This window comes from Acomys minous (assembly GCF_964271855.1).
Source record: "Acomys minous genome assembly, chromosome: 4".
Lineage (NCBI taxonomy): Eukaryota > Metazoa > Chordata > Mammalia > Rodentia > Muridae > Acomys > Acomys minous.
Window position 1 is genome coordinate 12,498,681 of NC_140486.1, and position 22,993 is coordinate 12,521,673.

Below are 22,993 nucleotides of genomic sequence, written 5' to 3' on the forward strand. Positions count from 1 at the left end.
TTCTAATATATTCAGTGCTGACAGAAGTCAGGGTAGGGACCTGAGCAGGAACTCAGAGCAGGCCCCATGGAGGAGTGCTGCTTGCTGCCCTCTCTGACTTACTCCTAGCTTTGAACTGGCATCAAGTTGCTTTCCAAAGAGGCGCATAGCTACTGGTTCTCTCACCAGCTCCCATGTCTTAAAATATCAAACATACTACTTATAGTTCATTCATTTCTTTTTGATTTTACATTACCATGAAAGTCAAGGAAGAATTGGACTGGTGACAGTCACAAGAAAGCTAATCTATGAAGGTGACTTTAAGCTTCAAAGTTCCACTCAATTCTGCAACTCTTGGCTTCAAAGGGGGATAATAAAACTTGTGTCTGGTTCATTCAGTGATGCTTCCTACAATGTGTGCATCTTAATTGAAGCAGCTTGTGGGTGGGAGAGTCAGGTACCAGCTGGGCATAGGGAGGCCAGAAACCAAAGAGAGGCTGGGCTGAGCCATCTCTCTCAATAGAAGAATGACATTTGGTGATTTTCATTCCTCAGAGGAACAAAGAGTGTACAACAGTGGGAAGTGGGGAAGTGGGGCAGAAGGAAGGGAGGCTATTAACAAGCAAATTAAGACCAGACAAGAGCCATGACTCAGAAGTGACCTGATAGGCAGCCTTGGGTTAAGTGCATCTGGGTCTCCCAGGGATTTCACAGCTGTTTGCTTCAAATCGCTAATCTTTTCTGAGAGGATCCCTTCAAGCTGTCTGGAACGGATGGGTAAATGGATAACGTAGCCAAACCATTGCTCTCTAGTGTTTTATGCATGGGCATGCAGTTAGCTTGCCATGCCTTGTTGAGTCAGGACTTAAAGGGTGGCCACTTCCTGGAGTTACAGAATGTTAAGTACAAAAGGGAACTAGACGGCACTTTCCCCACATGCCATTTTCCAGATATAGAAATTGAGTGTCAGAAAAATACTATGATTTTAACCTAAATGTATACATTATGCTATTATGCTGCTGGCAAGCTTGGCCCGAACCCAGACCAGCAACTGTTAGCCCAGGAGCAACGTTGGCACTGGTTACCATTTGTTTGCTCCAGCATTATCTTAGTCACTGTTCCGTTGCAGTGAAGAGACACTCTTATAAAAAGAAAACATTTGACTGGGGCTTGCTTACAGTTTCAGAGGTTTAGTCTATTATCAGTATAGCGGAAAGCATAGTGGCGTACAGGCAGACATGGCGCCTGCACCATGAGTTCTACACCCTGATCTGCAGGCAGCAAGAAGAAAAGACACTGGGCTTGGTGTAGGCTTCTGAAACCTGGATGCCCACCCCAAGTAACATACTTCCTCCAACAAGGCCACATCTCTTAATCCTCCTAATCCTTTCCAAAGTTCCACTCCCTGGTGACTGAGCACTCAAGTGGGCTTATAGGGACCAGTCTTATTCTATTTTCTGAATATTTTCTGAACTTCCTCAAGAGAATGCCTGAAAGAATTAATGTGGGAACAGGAGTGAAAAGTAGGACCAGTAATCTCATTAACTGTCATTCTCAGGTGGGGTATTACACACTCAAGCACACGTGTGTTCCTCAGTGGGTGCGACATGGATGCATGTCTCATCTCTGCATCATGGACTCATTAAATGCCCACCTCATCTGGGCAATGATGGCACACACTTTTAATCCTAACATTTGGGAGGAAGAGGAAGGTGGATCTCTGAGGTTGAGGCCAGTCTGGTCTACAGAGCGAGTTCCAAGACAACGAGGCTACACAGAGAGACCCTGCCTAGAAAAGCAATAACAGCATAAACAAACAAACAAACAATTACATAGCACCCACCTCTCAGGTTGCAGTGGTCCAACAGACAGTGTGATATGCAATAGGCTGTAGAAAGAAGAATTATTCTTTTTATATTAATTAATACAGTAAATTATTAACGCAGAAGTTTCCTTTAACCAGGTAGTTCCCCAATGACTGACACACACTATGATTTATTTTTAAGCTATAAGTACTATGCTGGGCAGATTCTAAGCTACTCTGATCCTAGTACCTTAAAAACCCATATAAAATCCAATCACAGCCAGACGTGGTGGCACAAGCCTTTAATCCCAGCACTTGGGAGGCAGAGGCAGGTCGATCACGGTGAGTTCAAGGCCAGTCTGCTCTACAAATTGAGTCCAGGATAGCCAAAGCTACATAGAGAAACCCTGTCTTGACAAACCAAAAAACCAAAACCCAATCACTTGCCACCTGATGACTCCTGGGGTGGCTTCTGCTCCATCAGTTTGTTCTTATAGCCATGTGCCTAGAGCCATCTTCTTTCTCAGCCATGTGGCCAGCTAGCCCCCCAGCACCCACTGACATGTCTTCCTCTGTACCTCCTGGCAAAAAAAAAAAAAAAAAAAAAAAAAAAAGCACTTTCTCTCTTCCCTTCCCAGAGTTCCTTTCTCCCTACAGGAAGTCCCACCTTATACTTCCTGTCCTTCTACCCAGCTAATTGTCTCTTTATTGACAGCTGCAACATCCAAACAAGCCATTCCTCCACAACAGGCATTATTTTTTTTCTTCCTCCTCCTTTCTCTTGCACTTTCTTTTCCTTCTATTTCTCGTCAATCTTTCTTTCTTTCCCCCTCCTCCTTCCTTTCTCCTCAGCAACTGCTTCCTGCTTCTCTTCCCTCTTCTTCCTTCTCCATTGTCTTTCTTGTTCCTCTTTCTCCTCTTCTTCCTCCTCCTCCTCCTTCTTCCACCTCCTTCTCCTCCTCCTTCCACCTCCTTCTCTTCCTCTCCTCTTCCCCTTTCTTCTAGAAAATAGTTGCTTCTTGTTTTAAATTGAGACAGAGAACTTGAAGGAGTTTTTCTCTCATGCAAATATGTAAAGCACTAGAGGGGCCAGTCACCCTCGGAGGAAGAATATAACAAGGGCAGGATGTTTTGTGCATAGACTCTTGAGGCTAGGTGCTAGTTGAGGAAGATGAGACCAGTTGTCTAGGAGTGAGGCAAAGCGCCCAAGCTGTAGGAAAGGAAGCCTGTCTATGGCCACCCTGTCATCAAAGCATCTGATACGAGGCTTAACCTCAAAGCTGGAGAACTGTCCCTCTAGGTACATACACATCATGTTTGTGCAAAAAGACCCTGGCTGTGTGGGACAGGCATATAGGAAGGGAGAGACATTGTCAGAGCTCTAAGCTGAGGCAAGTAGGTGGACAATGACCAGCACTGTTGGTTCTCCATGGGGGTCCGCTTGGGGAGCCAGATAAAGGTCCCACTGACAATTACACATGTAACTCCAACAACCCCATTGAGTCTAGGGCTGAGGATTCTTATTCCCCAGATTCCAGTCTCTTGGATGACACCTCAGTTTACCTGCTAACTTCTCTGCATCCAGGCCACTCTTCTCTCTCTGGTCCCTGCTCTGTGTCCTGATCTGGGCCAAGAGGCCTGTGGTCTGGCCAAATCCATGGGAATGGCAGTGACATTCATTCCAGTGGGCATGAGATCACCACTCACTGCCCAAGAGGTCAGCCTCCATCATTTGATGGTCTTGCTGGCAGATCATAAAAGCTGGAAGTGCCTGATGAGGTCATTATGTCCAGGCCCTGGGACTGGACCCTAATGGCTCCCTGGGTAGCTGAGACATTCTGCTACCTCCCTCTGGAGCAGCAGAGCAAGTAGGTCCAGGAAGAGAAGGCTGTCCTTGACATAACCTTTTCCTGTCTTCCCTGTGGGCTATATCTTTGGCCCTGGAGGAGAGGAAAGAACCTCTGCCTTCATGTTAGGGAGCCTCAAGTTCTTGAGGCTCTGCTGATACCCCTGAGCCTTTGCCCTGTTAGGGTCCTCCTGGGAGGGTTCAAACAGCTATTCCATTGATAATGGAGAGCATGGGAGGACAGAGAGGGTGAAACAGCAAGTGCAATAATAGTTATTGGTGTGGGAAGCTGCCTGTCCTGGTAGCTTGGGAAGACCCCTTAGAATGGTGTTGTTGGCTGGCAAAGTCACCACTTCCTCCCCTGAGACAATGTCCTCATCCTTGCAGTTTGTTTGTTGACTCAGAGCCAAGGCTCATAATTCACTGGGAATGCAGAGCCCTTGGTGCAAAGGCAAAGGGCAAAGTTATGAGAACATGAGTTCCAGGGCAGCCGCCTGACGCCTTCCACAGATACTATTTACTACTGGTCTCTGAGCAAGGCTGGAACATTTGAAAGCCTGTCCACCTAACAACCTCTGCTGCTTGAAGGTCACCAGGAAATGACACAGAAGCCCCTGGAGTGGCGCCTAAATACTGATAGAGTCAGAATCCTGCAGCTCCAAGGGCCTGTCCCTGGAACAAGGAGGGTGCTAGTCAGTCTAACCAGCTTCTCCCAAAGAGCTGGTGTGAACAGAGCCTTTGTTATTCTGGCCTGGATCCTGGCACCAAGAGGAATGGTGCAAAGAGGTGGCCCAGTCCTTCAGCAATGTAGTAATGTCAATGTTCAAGGGAATAGAAGGTAGCTTGGTTCTGTGCCTGAGGTTGGCCACATCAGCATGGATCATGCTTTGTCTAAGCTTTGGCTCTGCTGGAACTTATATTTTGTAGCTGCCATTAGCCAGCTGGAATTGAAAGCTAGAAACTGAAGGACTAGCACAGGTAAAGACCTGAGAATGTACTTGCCTTGTGGTAGGTGTTTCAAAGACACAGGGAAGTAGGCAGTGGCACATTCAAGGCATCCATCCAAATAGGAACCTACTAGGTCAAGCATGGGCCTCCAGACCTACCAGCGCCCTTTACACTCTTTTTGTAATGGCCGAGGCATCTGATTGTAGTGGAAGTTTTGGTTTATTTTAAAACTCAGTTATGTTATACAAATATGTTTTCGTTTTAATTGCAGGTGTGGGATATAGGACTTCCTTATTTTATCTACAGCTGATAATTGCCTCATGTGGCTCAGAGATGGACGTGGTCTTTGCCAGCTCCAGTTAGTTTAATTCTGAGGACTCGGAGAGGGTATAAATAAGAGAGCCCAGAGAGAGAAGGGAGTGAGGGCTTGGGGGAGAAAGACAGAGGAAAGTTGCTAGTTTTTCCTGCTTCTGCATTTATATTTATTGTTGCTGGACTGCTTAGGTATCCTGACAACTGAGATTGGTCTTTTTCCAAGTAACCCGATGACCTTAACCAGCCAGAACTAAGTCTAAATAGGTCTATGTCCCCTTTCCCTTTAACCTTCTTTCTCTCCTACCGAGGGTTGTGGTGTTGGAAGGGATGTAGAGGTATTAAGGAATCCCAAATAAAATAGAGTAAAAGAAACAGTGCCTACATCTGATGGTCCTTAAATTCACACTGAGCTACTTATAAATATGGAGCATTTCAGAGTTTATAAACATGGTCTGGGGGTATCAAAATCATACAGCTAATTTCAGCTCACATCAGAGACCTATAGAGTTATGGTCTCCCGTGGTCCTTGCCATCCTCTGCATTCATTATTCTCATTTTAAGAGTTGAGAAAGAGTCTGTGAGGCTCAGGGTTACCTAGCTATGAGACATGGGTCCGGCCTTGCTGTCTGATTAGTGGTTCTCAACCTCTGGGTTGAGACCCCTTTGAAGGTTGAATGACTTTCCACAGGGGTCACCTAAGACCATAGGAAAACACAGATATTTGCATTATGATTCATAACAGTAGCAAAATTACAGCCGTGCAGTAGCAATAGAAGCAATTTTATGGTTAGGGGTCAACAAGCACGAGGAGCAGTATCTAATGGCTGCAGCACCAGGAAGGTTGAGCCATTGGCCTTGATCTTCTGAAGCCAGACTGAAGTATTTTTACACTTAGCTCAACCAGTCAACGGGTCTATACTTAAGTAAGCAACAGAAAGCCTCCTTCAAATGTAGCTTGGCTGCTTGCTTTTAATAAAGTTTTATTGGCATACACTTGTTCATTCACATAGCCTCAGTGACAGTCTTCATTAAGGGACAGAGATAGGCTTACAACATAGTCTGCATGTGGTTTGTCCTGATCTGGAATAGATAAACCAAGATGGATTTCCCTAAGAAAGCAGGTCACCGGGGAGTGACTTCCAGATCCTGAAGTCTCGGGTATACAGAGCAGTGTCACAGGTGACCACCAGCACCTGCATTTAGCCAGCTGTTAGCAACGGTTGCAGGTGGCTCCTCCCAAGCATCGGAGTGAGGACCTCAGCAGGTCCAACCTCAAAGTGGCTGAGAACTCAGAAGCAGTTGTCTTAGTTTGGCTTTCTATTGCTATGGTGAAACACAGTGCTCAAAAACAAGCTGGGAGTTGGGGCCAGTGGGGCACGCATGTAATCCCAGCACTCAGAGAGGCAGAGGCAGGTGGATCTCTGTGAGTTTGAGGCCAGCCTGGTCTACAGAGTGAGTCCAGCACAGCCAAGGCTACACAGAGAAACCCCATCTTGAAAAACCAAAACCCAATCAACCAAACATACAAAAAACAAACAAACAAACAAACAAACAAAAAGTTGGGGAGGAATGGGTTTATTTAGCTCACACTTCCATATTGTAGGCCCTCATTGAAGGAAGCCAGGACAGAAACTCAAGCAGAGCGGGAACCTGGAGGCAGAGGCCATGGAGGGGTGCTGCTTTGTTCCTCATGGCTTGCTCAGCCTGCTTTCTTATAGCACCCTGGACCACCGGCCCAGGGATGGCACCACCCACAATAGGCTGGGCCCTCCCCCATCAACCACTAATTAAGAAAATGCCTTATAGCTGGATCTTATGGAGGCATTTTCTCAATTGAGGTTTTCCTCTTTTCAGAATCCTAGCTTGTGTCAAGCTGACATAAGATTAGCCAGCACAGAAGTCACCAGAGGAAAAGGTTGTGTTTGAGGCTTGAAGTGCTTGGAGGTGGGGTGGGATACGTTTGAGGGAACAAGACTTTTGAGCGTGCTCGTGTGTGTGTGTGTGTGTGTGTGTGTGTGTGTGTGTGTAGTGTCTCTTTGAGTGTCTGTTTCTGAGATAAAGGGAGGTCTGCCAGGCAGCCTCTGAACTATTCTTTCCTGGAGCTCACTGGAAGGTTGGAAGAGGGCTTGACTTCGACCTTAGGACAGAGATGATCAGCCCTACAGGCTGTGAGTTGGGGAAGGAGAGAGTCTAGATTCACAAGGGTCTTTTATCTGTTTCCTCCTAGCATTCTTGACCCCTAGTAGGGCCTTGATGGGCGGTCCTCCTTGGTCTTAGCCAGGTGCAGCGTGCAGAAGAGGGATCCTGGGCCAGTTCTGGATCAGAGCAAGGGACAGCAGTAGCAGCACCATAGCTCGTCGTTCCCTTGTCCTTGCCAAGGTTGGCAGCTCTGGATTTGTTTTATAGGCGTTGGTGGCATTTCCTCCTTTGGTCCCAGGGTGGTGCTGCTGAGTAAGGGCGACCTTCGCAGGCTCCAGGCAGAGTCCGGAGACTCTAGGCCAGTGGAAGGATTCTCAGTGGATGACTATGCCCCGCAGGTCCAGCCCCAGGAGAGTAGCCTTAGCTTTCCTTCTCCTACTTGGAGCGAGTCACATCTCCGCAGCTCAGCCCGGGGACTGGGTGTGCTCGGACTGGTCGCCTTTCCTAAAGGACCGGGTGTCCTGTCCTATTCTCTCTTCTGCTACTCGCAATGATCTCTATCAGCGTGTACAGGAGCTCAGTTGCTTTCTTGGTGGTAAAGACGCTGAGGGTTCCCGGCCCCGCCCCGCCCGGGAGCCGCTTTGTTTCCCGCTGACGCAGAGCGCAAGGCGACCACGCGGGGGCGCCGGGGCCCTAGGCTTGCGCCTCTGAGACTTTGCCTGCTTATCTTCCTGAGGTGGGGTAGGGTGGCAGGGAGGGGACCTGGGGGTGGGGTGGGGTGGGGTGGGCTTCGCTACTGTCCACACTGGAGCATCCCTGGCACAGTTGCCTTACTGTCATCGGATGCGTGGTTCCTGTTTTCCTCAGGAAGGTTTCTTGCCTCCTGGACTCTCAACTCTCTGTGCTCGATAAACAGTACCTACTTTACCCTTATTGGGTACCTAGAAACCGATACATAATAGGCACTCAAAAAATGTCCTTTAGAAAACTTACTAAGTGCATTTTACCTTACCTTTTAAAACCTCTCCCTGCCCCCAGCTCTTTCAGGTTTACACAAGAAATGAGTGGAAAACACTGAGTGTCCGTATCCCCCTCAGTGCCACACACGGGTAACCTGGCAACCATCAACAGCCACACACTGGACCCTTGGTGCTGCAGAGAGTCGAGGGCCATCTTGGGTGACTTCCTGAGGCTCAGAACAGAAAGTAAACGAGAACAGAGATACAACTCGGTGGAAAAGCTCTTGCCTTACACAAGAGTTCATTCTCCAGTGTGGCAAACACCAACTAACCAACCAAAGGGGGAGCCGGCCTCTACTTCTGTCTAATGCAGTGGCTTGTAAAGGGGCTGCTTTACAAAGGGGAGGGGCCTCTGTCAGGTCAGCGTCCTCAACAAGCATGAGCAGGTGGGAGTTCTTTTACATGCTTCCCAATGCGCATGGCCCATGCCTCCTGTTTCTCTAAGCCTCAGTTTCCCTGCCTGTATCTATTGTCATTTATATAAATATCCATTCCTCCACTGATTGAGTATTTCCAGCTTGGGACATTTAGGAACAAATCTGCTTTTGACTGTTTCTACGTGTACATTTCAGTGAGCCTATGGATACACGTGGTGGTGGGGCGTGGGGGTAGAGCATGGGTCATGAGGTTTGTCTGTTTACTTCAGCTGACAGTGCCAAATGACCTTGCCAAGTGATTATACCCATTTATACCCCTTCAGCAGTGGACGCATGTTTTGTGTTGTGGTTTTGACTGTAATTCTAACTGCACTTAACTCTGATGAGTAAAGGAATCACGCGCATATCTGAGGCAAGGTCGTCTTGCTATTCGCTTTTGTGAGATGCCTGCTCCATTTTTGTTTGCGTTCTGATAGCTGTCTGGTATCTTTACATTCTGGGCCTGTTGACTTCTTTTTTCATTGCTGTTTGCTTTGAGACAGGGTCTCTCTAAGTAGCCCAAGCTGAGCCTCAGAGGCCGCCTCGGTTTCCCTGCTGTTGGGTTTACAGGCGGTAGCACCACACAGCTTCCATTCCCTTAATCACACCTTTGGATGAACGGAAGTTTCTCATCTTTCTCGGGCCAGTGGATCTGTCTTTTCCTTTGTGCCTGCTATATCATTGGGGTGTTTAAAGATACCCCGATTCTATCCTGTGGAAGCTTTATTTTGCAATTCACACCGAGATCAACTGTTCATCTGGTTTTGTTTTGTTTCATTTTGGTTTTTGTCTTTTGAGACAGACCGGGTTTCTCTGTGTAGCCTTGGCTGTCCTAGACTTACTTTGTAGACCAGGCTGGCCTTGAACTCATAACGATCTGCCTGCCTCTGCCTCTCCCACAAGCCCAAGCGGCTGGTTTTTATGTACCATGTGAGGTAGGGTTTGGATTTCAATGCTCCCAGAGCCACACGGTGAAAAGCCCATGCTCCCGCTTTCCTGTAGACCACCTCAATTTGCCAACTGCACAAATTTATCTGTTTCAAATGCTGCTGTTCTGTTTCAATGGTCTCCTTGTCTATATTTACACAACAGTGCGATGACTAAATGTGTGAAACTCAGTAGCCTTGAGCTCTGCTAGAGCAGGCCCTCCTGTTGCTCATAACTGACATACTGCATTTTAACCAATTCCCTGCTTAACTAACTGGTATGGAAGAGACCCTAGGTGCTTAATGCTGACTTAAATATACACAAATCTTAACTTTAACTTTTTTTTTTTTATAAATGACCTTATTTGAGTTACAAATTCTCCATTGTCTATTGCTGTCTTTGTGTGTGTGTGTGTGTGTGTGTGTGTGTGTGTCTGCATGTACATGTGCCTGCATACTTATTCTGACTTCTCTATTGGTCACTTCAAAAATTGGTTACTTCAAAAATCTGTATTGGTTTTCTGTAGTGGATATAATCATGTTTTTGTTTTGATCCCAAGTGTGGGATGGGGAACAGACTTGTGAGATATCAGGTGATGTTTATTCACTAAAAGATGAACCACCTTGTATGAGGGGCTTGGTTTTTGCCAGCTGAAACACATCTTAGTACAGACTCTGAGAGGGGATATATATGTGAGCCCAGGACAGGAGGTGGGGCTTTTGGGTCTTGGTAGTGATTGGCTGTTCATTGCTCCACTTCGAGATGCTCCTAGAAAGACTTCCGGGCTCTGGGTTCCGGCCGCTGTTCCGGGTTCCGGCTGCTGTTCCAAGTTCCAGGAGCAGCTTTGGCCAAATTGCTGGTCTGCTGAAATCCTGCCAACTATGCCAGGGGAATGGCTCCCAGGAACTGAGTCCAAAAAAGGTCTACTTCTCCTGTTCCCATTAACCTCTTTTCTCTCCTGTCTAGGGTAGGTGAGTTAGAACGGGCGGCAGCGGGCGGAGGGGGGGGGCGGAGTTGTAAGCATTAAAAAACCCCAAATAGTGTAGGTTTGGAATAAGGCCGAAGCCTACAGTTTTCTTAGAGAAAGACACAAGCTTCTGCAGTCTAGTCTAATGGATACTTTTAACATTCCCAGGCCACGCGCTTCATGCACAGTGCTTTCATTCAGTTTATTCTCCTTGGACTTGTGCTTTATTGTTGAATATCTTAATTCACATTTCAAATCCCACTCAAAGGCCTTAAACATGACTGTTTTACACAGGCGACATTAATTAGCATTTCCCTCGGTGTGCGGCCTCCTTTTCTGGGATTTCCCTGTTTCCCCAGCACTTCTAACTCAGATCGTGGCTCTCCTAGTGACGACTTTTCTCTCTTTTTGATGTCTGAGATGACTTTATCTCAACTGCACTTTTGGATGAGATCTTACTGACTGTAAAAGTCTTAAGTTGGAGCAGGCAGTGTGGGGTACATGCCTGCAGTTTTGAACTGGGAAGGCTGGGGTCAGAGGAGTGAAAATTCTAGGTCAGTCTGAGCTATTTAGCGGGGCACTTTCCCAAAAAATGTAAACACAAACAAAAGTATCCCAAACCTAAGTTGGTTGACGGGCAATACAGCATGATAAAGACATTAGTGGGCTGTTGGCGGACTACTCAATTCTTGTCTGTGTCATGGTCGCTTCTTTTCTCCCTCTGGGTGTTTTAAAGACTTGATGTTTGGCTGTCAGCAGTACAGCTGCACCCACCCACCTGTGTGTGTTTGTGCTCATTTCTCCTAGTTACTCAGAATTTCTCACACCCTTATTCGATTCTGGTCGGCTCTCAGGGGTCCTTCCTTCTCACCTCCTGTTTCCTCTCGTGTGGAGGTATAAGTTACATACACGTGACGTCTTTTCAGCATGTACTTCAACATTATTTGTGTGTGTGTGTGTGTGTGTGTGTGTGTGTGTGTGTGTGTGTGTGCGCGCATAAGTTTATATGTACTATGTGCATGCAGGAGCCCTTGGAAACCTGAACAGGGCTCCTACAAAACTGAAAATTGAGGCAGTTGTGAGCCAGACTGCAGAGTGCTCTAAACCTCCAGCTCCTCAGCACATAACTTTGTCTTTTCTGATCTTTTGTATGTGTTTTATTCCTTGGATTCTGCCTTTTAGTTGTACATTTTCTTCTGTGTTTTCTAGCTTATTAATATTCTTTAAGCTGACTCTATTGCTAAACCCATCCACCAAATTCTTAATTCCTACATTACAGATTGCACATTGACTCTTTCTTTAAAGCAGCCATATTTCTGCCCACATTCTCTACCTCACTTAATTCCAGGAATGTATTAATTGATCATTATTACTCCAAAGTCTGTTTCTAGTCATTTACAAATTTGTATGCTGTGTGTTTATTTCTTTTTTATTTTTCTTTTTATTATTTTAAAAACACATTTTACTGCATATATTTAAAATTTACAACATAAAACAAATTAACACTTCCCTTCACATAGCTACTGATTTTACTTTCAGCGTCTAACTCAGTTACGTGCTCCTCGCCTCTGGAGCCCATGGGAAGCTCTGCTCCATCTCTTAGTGAATTGGCAAATTACTCACCATTCTGTTTGCCTTTCTTTTTGAATTATGCACCACAAACTCTTTCTATTCTAATTGATTTGTGATGCCTTAAACAGATTTTAAAAATATTTTTTTCTAGGTTTTCTTGGACATTTGGTCTGAGGTGCCTTAGCCCTCACTTGAAGATGATCCTCCAGTTAAGTGATAGAAGTGGATCAGAGGCTGGAGCCAGACATGGGTGGATTCTCTGTGATCTTCAGAGTCTTAGGCATCCTGGAGGCTAAAAAGCAGACTCTTGCCAGACCAAAGTAAGAATGACTTTAGTTTCCCTTCTCTTGCGAGGGACTGGATCCTCTTGCTATTCTTTGCCTCTGTCTCTTGTACTTTTCACGTAGACCACACCTTTTGCCCGACCTTCCCTTTCCAGGCCCACTGCAGGATGGCCTGGAGAGATCCAGCCTGCACCCGGAGATGCAGTGTCCCCACCTTCCAGGTGTTCTGAGGGCCCAGTCTGAGAGCCTGACAGCCTCTGGACTCTGGCCTGGGTCGACTTCAAAATACCCGGAAAGAAGCCTCTTTGGTGTGAACTGCTACAGGGGCCTGTGCTTTGAGCAAGGGAGTATGTGTGGGGTGTGGGAACATTTCTGTTGTTGCTAAGAATGCTGCTTGTGGGGCCTGTCAGTCCTGAGAAGACACACTGGGTCTCTGTTCCGGCCTACTCAGCCCAGTTCCCTTCCCCTCTGACTATCTTGTACAGGCTCCCAGAGCTCTATTCTGGAATGTCTGTAGGGCTTTGAAAAACAAGAGTCCGTACCAATGGTTAGACCCTGTCCCTGGTTTCCACTGCCATCATGGCATCTTCCTTGTGAAGATGACAGTAGCAGAGTATATGGTGACTATGGTCAATGTCTGTTCCCTTTCGGCTGTCCTGCCTGCAGCACAGGTCTATGTAAAGACACCTACAAACATGAGGCAGAAGCTAAGAGGACCAGGAACATCTCTGTCCAGTCCCATGACCGCTGTATTTGGGACACATACATGCAGCCTTGGCCATTTTAATGCCTCCAGGGGACTCTGGAGAGAGTGCTGCATGGGTTGGACAGTAGTTATGGCTGAGCTGCTGCTGCCAGTGCCAGCACCCCTGCCTGCTACTCACACACTGCTGCACCCTGACGTTGGCCGGTCCTGGGGACGCACTGTTTCTTTTGGTCACCACCCATTTTCTGAGCCCTGTGCAGTCTTGCTATTCTGCCTAGCTTCAGTGGTCTTTAAATAAGTCCTCTGTTCTCTCTTAGTCAGTGTCCCTCTATATAGCTATTCTCCTGCCTCAGCTTCCTTGGTGCTTTAGAGGTATATGCTATGACACCTGGAAATATGTCCCCTATCTTCTTCTCATTAGTCTGCTTTGCTTGTACCTAAGAGCCTTGACTGATGGGAGTTATGGAGGAGAGACAGTGGACCCAGCAGGTTTCCAGACCCCACGTGCAGTGCTGTGTGGGACTCCCTGTCATGTATGTCTCACTACAAAGATCAGATAATCTTTGATGTCCAAATAAAGAAAAAAACTGGAGGCTTTAATTACATTTTGCCTTGCCCCAGGGAAAAGGACTTTAAAGTTCAGAACATCCTGATTTTCAAATGGTCACCCCATGGAACCTGTAGAAGCTTCTCTATAGGGCCTATTCCTGTCACCTGTTCCCTGAAAACACCAGCACTCGCTCAGGTGGGGATCCTCACCAGCCACGTTCTGCTTTCAGGCCAGGGGATAAGGTAGAGAGATTTATCCACTCATGTCATTTCCACAAGGACTCTGGCTTGTTTGTAGACACTGGAGGTGTGACGAGACTCAGCCAGAGGGGATAGTGCAGGACTGGAGGTCCCAGTGGGGAGAGAAAACGTCAGCATTTGGGCGTCTGCCACCTGGGCATGCTGCCTCGACTTTCTGCACCCCTGTGCTGATCCCTTGAGAAGCTGGGAACAGTGACTGTTGCAGGTGGGAGGACTGGGTACAAAGCCTGTTGCCACAGTCCTCCCCCTCCCCCAGCCTACTGTGTGAAGGATTGTGAGGAGTGATACCCGGGGGGCGGAGGAGACAGGCTTTAATATTTTATCCGGTCAGACTATTAAGATAACTGAGAACAAGGCTTCTTTATAGTTGAACATGGTCTGGGAAACTATGGAATCTTCTAGAAATGTAGAGCTGGAGAAGAGTGGGTCAGTGCAGTATTGGTGCAGGTCAGGGGTGAGGGAAAATGACCTCTGGCTGGCCCCAGCTCCTTCAGTACATTCCCCCTGGAGCAAGAATACAAATGCCCACAGCTCCAGCCAGACTCCCATAATCCCCAGCTTTCCTAGCACTCCTGTGGTCACCATGGATTGGTCCCAATCCTGAGCACTCACAGGACCTGGGAAAGAAGACCAAAGAAGTCCACCTAGTGAACTTGCTAGGTAGCCCAGGCTGGTCTTGAACTCTTGATCTTCCTGCCTCAATGTCCTAGGTGGTGACATCAGGCCTGGATGAAAATATTTAAATGTGTTAGTCACACCAACAGGCAGTTATGGAGCTGTGCTGTTTTCCCATGCAGGCAAGCAGATTGTCATAAAGATGCAGAAACCAGGCTCTGGTTCAAACCCTCAGCATCCTCCAAGTTCCAGGACAGATGCGGGGGTGAGGAGAGCTTACTTGCGGCCCCAGCCCTTGGCCACTGTCAGCCCTGATTCTGCCAGATACTGTGAGCAGTCTTGCACATGAACCCCTGTTCCACAGCCTTGTGCACCCCACCCCCTGCACACACCGGCTGTCTCTTGGCACAGGCTATCTGGGGAAGCAGGACACAGGCAAAGGGCCTAGAAGTGAACCCCTCTTTTCTTTTCCTCTCTCCCCCTCCTTCCTTTCCCATTTTAAGGGTAAAAGAAAATCAGCCTGAAAGACAGGGAAACCAATAATAGGTTTTATTATTTTAAATACTATTGATGGGTGGAAAGAAGTCTGCTCTGATCCAGGGACTACTAGGTGGCTGAATGGCTGGATTCCATGTGTTCCCATGAGGACCCCACAGAACCCTCCAGGTGGCTGTCGTTCTTAAGAAGGAGACAAGCAGGTGAGCAGAGGACTCTGGTAGTGGTCAGTCGGCCAGCTGCTGCAGAACAAAGCATGGGCTGCGTGCGATGGAGAGAGCCTCCTCTCAGGTCCTGCTTGACATATTTGCTAAGACCTGCATGCCCTCTCACCCCTTCTAACCTCCCAGGGCCCACGTGTTCAGGACACCCCAGACGCTAGGAAATAGGAACGTACTTTTCCAGCTCACAGTGTGGATTCAGGGTGAGGACTGTTGTGGGAATGGAAGATAAATGGCATTTAAATTAGAACACACAGTTCTTCAGGCCCACTGAGTTAGGAAAGCCAGTATTGACAAAAGAGGCAGTTGGACATGGAGGCCTCAAAGGCTTCTTCACCCCAAAGGGAAGGGTCTGATGTGACAGGAAAGCCCCCCCTCAGCTGTGTGTCTGTTGAGGAACAGTGAGGTATGAACCATCCCCACCTTGCTACCCAGAGCTTGCAGCTGAGGTAGTGTTGAGTGAGGTGGGTGGGGCTGTGGTGAACATTTGTCAAGACCTGCAGAGGGCTGAGGTGCCAGGAGAGAGACAGCAGTGGGCCCACTCCCAGTGGCCTCTGACTTCTGTAGAGCGGGCTCAGTAGTCAGGGAGTGGGTAACCCAGGACCACTCTTGTCTCTATCAAAGCTCATCACGAGGCCTTCCTGATTCTGGCCATTGGTCAGTGACTAACAATCTTGTGAGTCAGAAACTGCATTGGGGCAATGACATTATTTTGTGGCCACTCAGCATTGACAAGGCTGATGTTTGGGGAACTCATGGTGTGAACCATCCTCCAAGATAGAAGCCAAATACTCAGCCTCCCGCAGACCTGTGTGGGGCCTGGCACCTCTCCCCTAAGATGTCCCAGCCTCGACTGTCCAGAGCAGGGAACCAGGAGCTGTGGATTGTGGAGTCTGCTTCTAGAGAGGAGTGGTAGGTACGCAGTGGGCCTCGGGGCAGAATTCCCCTCAGAGCTCCTGGGTCTGTGCCATGCAGGGACAACCATCACGCCCCCCTTGGAGCCTGCTGACAGTGTGGTGTGGGGTTGTGCTGCCAGAGTCCACTTGGAGACTGAGTGCGTGCTCTTTCAAGAAAGACATTCCACTGCCCTCTGCTACAGTTACAACATACATGTGTGGTATGTAACTCATATGCAGATCTGTCCAGGTGAGGCAGCCCTGTCAGCCTGACCCTCAGGCTGGAAATCCTGCTGGAGCTTTAATTTAATTTCCTCTAATGAATGTTTTATGTGTGTGTGTGTGTGTGTGTGTGTGTGTGTGTGTGTGTGTGTATGTATGTATATACACACATTTGGCCAGGAATTCCAAGTAAGAAATGGAGCGAGCACTTCTTTCTTGCCTCAAGAGCTAGGGACCAGATGACCAGGTGAGTTCTCTGAGGTGGCATGAGACACCCAGGGTACCTGGACAGTCATTTCATGCTTCATTTGATAACTTTTGGACAAACATGAATCTGACTCAATTGGCCTTCCTTCCTCATTCCGGAAGTTCATTGGCTTGTCCTTTCGATTTTGTCTTCTGGGTCAGAGGTCATGGCCGAAGAGGGGGAGGTACAAAGGTCAGGAATGAGTAGCCCAGCGGGGTGACCTGAGGGGGGAAAATGGCTGCGTTCATTTCCCTTGTGCACTTAGCAACCCCCCCCCCCATTGTTACAAGGAGGATGACATCAGTCTGGGGTGGCTTCTCCACTGTGCTAGTTGGTTTTTGTCAAATGGACAGAATCCTAAACACATCTGGGAAGAGCAGATCTGAATTGAGACAATGCCTTCATAGGACTGGCCTGTAGGCAAGCCCATGGTCCATTTTCTTGATGAGTGATGGGTGTGGGAGGGCCCGGCTCACTGTGGGCGGGGCCATCCTAGGCCAGGTGGTCCTAGTTCTGTAAAATGCAGGGTGAGCTAAGCCACTGGGAGTAAGCCAGTAAGTGGTGTTTCTGTATGCTTTCAGCTTCAGTTCCTGCCCTGACTCCTCTCAGTTCACACCGTGTCCTGAAAGGACAGGGTGAAGTAAATCTCTTCCTCCCCAACTTGCCTTTGGTCATGGTCTTTATCACAGCAATAGAAATCTAGCTTAGACATTTGATGAGCCAGAACCTCTCTCTCTCTCTCTCTCTCTCTCTCTCTCTCTGTGTGTGTGTGTGTGTGTGTGTGTGTGTGTATGTGTGTGTATGAGCACAGGGGCTTGGGTTTGGTGCAGGACTGGCTGCTGCTAAAATGTTCAGTTGTCAGGTTTTGTGTGGTTGAATTTTAGATGTTTTTGATGTTCTGCCTTTAGTCAGGGTTTAGGTCAGTGAGAACTCTAGCTCCTGGAAGCCTCTTCCGCAAGGTGTAGACAGGAGGAAAAGGAACATGGTTTGCTCAGGGAGCCCTTCTATTCTTGTGTGGAAATTGGGGTGTTGATTGGTCTTCAGTAGCCTCTGAGCCCTAGAAAGGCCGAAACTTAGTTTTCTTCATGTGTGTGAGCATGAGCAGTGCCGGCAAGGGCCGGCAGGTGGAGCCCGTGAGCCACACTGGCGGCCGCACTTCAGCTTTCGTCTCTTCAGGAACGTCGTGGGAGCAATCTCAGCAAGGAGGGGCCTGGAGCAGAAGGGAGGAGAGCGCGGGATTTGGGAGTGGGGTATCACTGATTTCCAAACTTCACTGCAGAACTGTCCCAGAATAACAGGCGCTAAAGGTCCTCAGAGTCTCCAGCCGCGCTCCTGGCCAAGGGACGCGTGGCAGCAAAGTCTCCCACCCAGCTGTTGTGATCTCTACATAGCCCCAATTCTACCAACTCCCAGAATAATCGTCAACCCCCCCTCCCCCGGAAGCACTTGGCCGCTACGGGAGGAATAGATGACGCCCTGGCAACTGGGCCATTACCTTGCCCCTCACTTTTCTCCAGCCCCAACTTGCTGCAGGACACCAGCAGAGCAGAGGGATGTCACAGCAGCTTTGTGAAATTGTCCCTGTGTTTCTTTTCTCCTATACCATTCCCTCTGGCAGTTGTCTTTCCAGCATCATAGGCGGATGTGATCTTAGGGTTCATAAACCAGATGGAAGGGACCAAACGGAAGCTGATGCACTTCCTGCTGGACGCTCCACCCCAGCATCCCTGATAAGTGGCCTCCTCCATTACTAACACTCAGGATGTTAGTAAGTTAAGTTCTATTAAAACAACTCTTTCTTATTGGCTCGAAGCTGGCCAAACTCTTGGCTAACCCCCTTCCCCCATTCATCATAGCCCCAAGGCCTATTTGGGTGCCTCCTCTAAACTTTCTTCTCCAGTTGAAGGTGAGCGCTCCTTGGCTCGTCCTCAGAGGCGGCTTCATCCTGCTCTCTTCCCTCTCTGTAGGCCTGTGGTGGCCAACTCTCTGGTACTGTCAGGCCTGAAGGGGCAGCCTGAGCCCGGTGGGGCTCCGTGGAATTCCTACGCAGTCAGGCTAGATTTTACTTCCGGGAGGAAGGAGTTAGGGGCAGTAAGAGGTTTCCATTCACTGGGCCCCAATCCTTACTCCTTCGCCCTCATGAGTTATATCCTAGTAGACAATGACTCCAAGAAGTGGACTGAACAATCCCAGAATGCCTGGATTCCTGGGGACATGTAACCTTTGCTCCCACCCTCAGCTGTGAACTGACATCCCAGCACGGCAGGGTAGCCGAGGCCATTTTGATGTCCCTAGGAAACTCTGTGAAGAAGTAAGCCATTTGCCTGGCAAAGAGTCTGCATGTTGTTTTTATGCTAAGATAGCAAAGGCACACATGTAACAGAGTGTAGAGGTGTAAATTGTAAAATGATACCAGGGGACTTGAGAGGCTCTCTGCCCTGACAGGAGGAAGGGTGTGTCAGGCTAGTTCCTTAGCTTTCTGTCTTCTGTCAGGAAGCTAGTCCTCTGCTGTGGAGTATTCTGGTAGAGAATTTGAGAATGTGTCTTATCACAAGAGTTCTGAAGGTGAGAACCAGAATGGTAAAACTGATTACGCTCAAAATTGCACAGCTCAGAGGAGACAGGGTTCAAAGCCCAGACCAGATTCTTTTTGCCCTGTACAGAGGACTGCTGCCTATAAAGAGCTTAAGGCATCCACAAGGGGATGGAAAGTGGAGAAGGGACTGTGAGGTTAACCCTCGGTTGTCCACAATGCAGCTCTGCAATTTTCCTGCAAGAATCTGAGCTCTGGGTCTGTGGTCCGAACAATGGGAGGCTTCATTCAATGACAAGTATATTTGCTTCTCTCCAGCAGGATCCAGAGTCTCTGGCTGGAAGAGGGTTGTGTGAAAGGAGGAACTGGGAGCCGGGGGAGTGGGTGGGAGAACAGCGGCAAGGCTGGCTGGAGGCCAGGGAACTGGTAGGACCAGATGTACCGCCACAGTCAGCATCCTTGGGACAGTCCCGTCACACACCACAGGCTGCATCTGTAGATGCTCGTGTGCACACACACCTTGTGCTCAGTCTCTCTGGTGACGGAGCCACAAGCAGTTGGCTCAGAGGACCCAGGTTTGATTCTGAACACCCACATGGCAGCTCATAACCATTTTTAACTCTAGTTTCAGGGGATCTAGTGCCCTTCTCTGGCCTCCTTGGGCACCGGGCACGCACACAGCACACAGACATATGTGTAGGCAAAATCAATAGGAGGAAGAAAAAAAAAAAAGGTCAAAGATCCGTGTTTTGTAAAGGTGTCTTTGACATCCAAATTGTCATGCCCAGTTGGTCTAAGCTGTAAGCAAGAGACTTACGTAGACGGCCTGTCGCGGCACTCATATCGCACAGAAGTGCCACTCTCAATATCACTTCATCGAGTCAGTTAATACTGTTTAATAAATAGGCCAGAAAATTAACTGAGCATTTCTGGGCAGGATGCGGCGTGCGACCAAAGTTATGGAAGATTGTCCCTTGAGTCACTAAGGCAAACTTTGTTGTGTGTCATTTTACATAGAGGCATCACATAAAAAGTTAAAAATAGAAAAATTTCCAAAGTTCTCCCACAGACAGGAAAGTCAGAAACAGAAACAAAACAAAACAAAAACAAAAAACAACCCCCCAGCGCCCCTCCCCCCATAACCCGCTTTTTTCAAGTGCGTCATCATACAGCACTCAACATCTTTGGATATTTTACAATGTACAACTCCAAACTGCAGCCCAGGAAAAAAAAAAACAAAAAAAACAAACAAACAAAAAAACGACAAAAAGAACTTAAGCGGTCATCTGAAAAAGTGAGTTTATAAGAAGTCATTACCTTTACAAAATAAAAACAGAGGCCTGACAGCATTGCCTTCCCCTGGGTCCCTCTGTTGGTTCTGAGTCTGGTTCAGCTGCAGAGTCAGTCACTTAGTGGCTGATGGGTCCAGAAACAAGTCTGAACTGCACTCAGGGAGCTAAGGGGCAGCTGCCCCAGCAGGTGACAGACGAGCATGGGACACTGGCAAGTGGGGTTCCCTCTTGAGAGATTCAGGAGGGACAGAGTCTACTGTCTTCTCTGGCCTTTGCGTTTGTACAGGAAAAAGCCAAGGAAATCAACATGAGTCTCATGGACCAACAACTTAGGGCTCTGGGGGCTCCAGGCCTAGACTTTCCAAGCAGGTGGATTCTCTTCCCTGGGATCTCAAGAAATCAATGCAAACTCGAGAAAGCATGGGCCAACAAAGGTGTCTTGCTACTACCAACCTAGAACCATGTGACCTGCCACATAGAGCCCATCGCAACCCAAAGGATTCCGCCTCCTCGCACCGGCGCCCTTTAGTCAAATATGGAAAAGGGGGAGCCAGAGCTCACACACACTCATGAAGCAACTAGATGTTCTCTGGGCTGTGACACTTGCAGGGATGGGGGGAGATGGGCAGGTGGCAGCTGTTAGAAGCTGGTCCCCATCCCTTGAGTGTTAGCTCAAGGAGACAACTCCAGAGGGCACGTGGGGGTGAGGCAATGCTGGCTGTTTGTCTCCAGGGGTGTCCAGATTTGACAGTGGCCTTCTAGAAAGTGGGGGCAGAATTTGGGGTTCCTGAAGCTGCCTATGGGCAGTGAAAGCCATGAAGCTCAGCCCACCTCTTTCACTTTATTATCTGTCTAGTTCTGCTACACGTCTCGGCGAGGCAACATGTTGATGTCCGCGTGGAGGCGAGAAAACAACGTCCCATTAGACAGACCGTCTGTCCAGTGACTCTGGAGGTGCCAAACATCTGCCCTCCAAAGGACTCTTGGTAGGTATAGGTACGAATATGGATGGAGGGGGGGAGGGGAATAAAAGTTACCACCCCCTTTCACAGCAGGGTGACTCTTAGGCACAGAGGGTTGGCCTGCCTAGGGTCACAGGTCAGGCCAATATAAAATGGGCTCATTCCATGCCAGCTCCTGTCTGCCCTGTAGGGATCGTTTTTTTCCCCATGGCCAGTTTGCATTGCTCAGTTGGATCTGGGACCTCTGAGCTGGAACTTGACTCCGAAAGTAGTGTTGGGACTCCCCCACAGTATGGCTCAACCTGTCCAGGTGCCTGTCCAGGACACAGTTCTCATGCTGTCGCTCCTGGCCAGCCCTCTGGCAGAGTGCTCCTGGCACCAGCGTGGAGCTTTCTATGACATGGCACCCTGTGTATTTCTACGTGAATCAGAAACAGCCAGGGAGAATGGGGGGGGGGGGGACGGCTCCCAACCCTTAGGAAGAGGTGTCCAGCTCAGACACCAGCAAAAGGGAGCTGCTGCCCTTGAAGGCCAGGAAAATAGCATCTCAGCTAAAACGTATTTTCTCATTTTCCCTTTGTGTTTGCAAACTAGAAAGTTCAGATCCACTGGGTGGGGCAGGGCAGGCCTTAGAGGGACTTAAGACAGGGTTTGGGACTGGGGTAGACCAGGGCCAGCCTAGTTATTGGCTTCAGACATGGAGGCCACATGGTTGAGGCCAGTGATCCCAGGGAGGCCAGCCAAGCCGGCTGCCCAGGGGTCGGGCAGCGGGAAGTAGGGACGCGTGGCGGCCACGTTCTCAGCCAGCGCCAGGGCCAGGAGGCCACCCGCGTTCCTCTCGGCCTCGAGCTGCGCTCGTCCGAACAGCTTCATTTGCGTCTCCTCGAACTGCTGCTCCAGCTCTTGTAGGCTCAGGGCACCCTTGGGTGCCGCCAGGAAGTGCTTATTAGGGCTGGGGCCCGGGAGGCACACAGCCGCGCCACCCAGGTGCCCACCCACATCGCCCAGCGTGGGAGGCATCACGAAGGCCGCCTTGTCGGGTGTGGGGCCACCGGGCCCAAAGAGCAGGCTGGCAGCCCTCCAGGCGGCAGGCTTGCGGCCGCGCCGGGGTCGCGCCATCCGGCAACTTTGCCGCTTGATGTGGCGGTGCAGGTGGTCGGAGCGCGTGAAGCTCTTGTAGCAGAACTCGCACTGGTAGGGCCGTACGCCCGTGTGGATGCGCATGTGGTTCTTGAGGTCGTAGTTGTGCACAAACTTGGCGTTGCAGTGAATGCACAGGTAGGGCCGCTCCCCGGTGTGTTTCCGCATGTGGATCTTCAGTTTATCCTGCCTGCAACACAGAAGCCGGGATTTAGTCCCTGTGCGGGATGCAGGTGCCCACTCTGCACACTGTTTCCTACTGCAGAACTAGCTTCCTGTATCCATGGTGCCAAGCCAGGAGTCGGGTGCATCCTGAGACTAACCTTCAACTTCTGCCCAAATGTCTGCCTCACCTCCGGATTAAAGCAAGAGGAAACAGTGTCCCTGAAGAAACCCCACAGCTCCTTTTACACACAGGTTCAGAGCGAGAGCGCTCTGTTTATTATTAGGGGCCCACCTCAAATTTTAGAAGAAAGTCTTCTGGAGAGAGCGGCCAGCATCGGGGTCTCAGCCCCGTGCCTCCTGAGTGCGGGGATTAAAGGCGTGTGCTGCCACCACCCGGCTCAGGATGCTCTTTAATCTCTGTTCTTGCATCTAGGCTCATCCTAAACCTCCAGCCCCACACTAGCTGCTATCCT

The 22,993-nt window shown here is 49.0% G+C and overlaps 1 protein-coding gene and 1 long non-coding RNA gene across 4 annotated transcripts in view; one reads left to right on the plus strand and one right to left on the minus strand.

Annotated features, from left to right (window-relative positions):
• Positions 1 to 10,195: 10,195 nt before the first annotated feature.
• On the plus strand, positions 10,196 to 13,514 carry LOC311596999. The gene is made up of 3 exons (XR_014779051.1): positions 10,196 to 10,314; positions 12,084 to 12,252; positions 12,372 to 13,514. It is a non-coding gene; the product is annotated as an uncharacterized lncRNA (long non-coding RNA).
• A 6,729-nt stretch (positions 13,515 to 20,243) lies between these two features.
• ZBTB7C (zinc finger and BTB domain containing 7C) overlaps positions 20,244 to 22,993 on the minus strand; it is a 311,453-nt gene continuing 308,703 nt past the window's right edge. For all 3 annotated transcript variants that reach the window (XM_084780977.1, XM_084780978.1, XM_084780976.1), the window contains one exon: positions 20,244 to 22,545. In XM_084780977.1, coding sequence (XP_084637103.1) covers positions 21,894 to 22,545 — 652 coding nt within the window. In that variant the 3' untranslated portion in view covers positions 20,244 to 21,893. The remainder of the gene's footprint in view (positions 22,546 to 22,993) is intronic.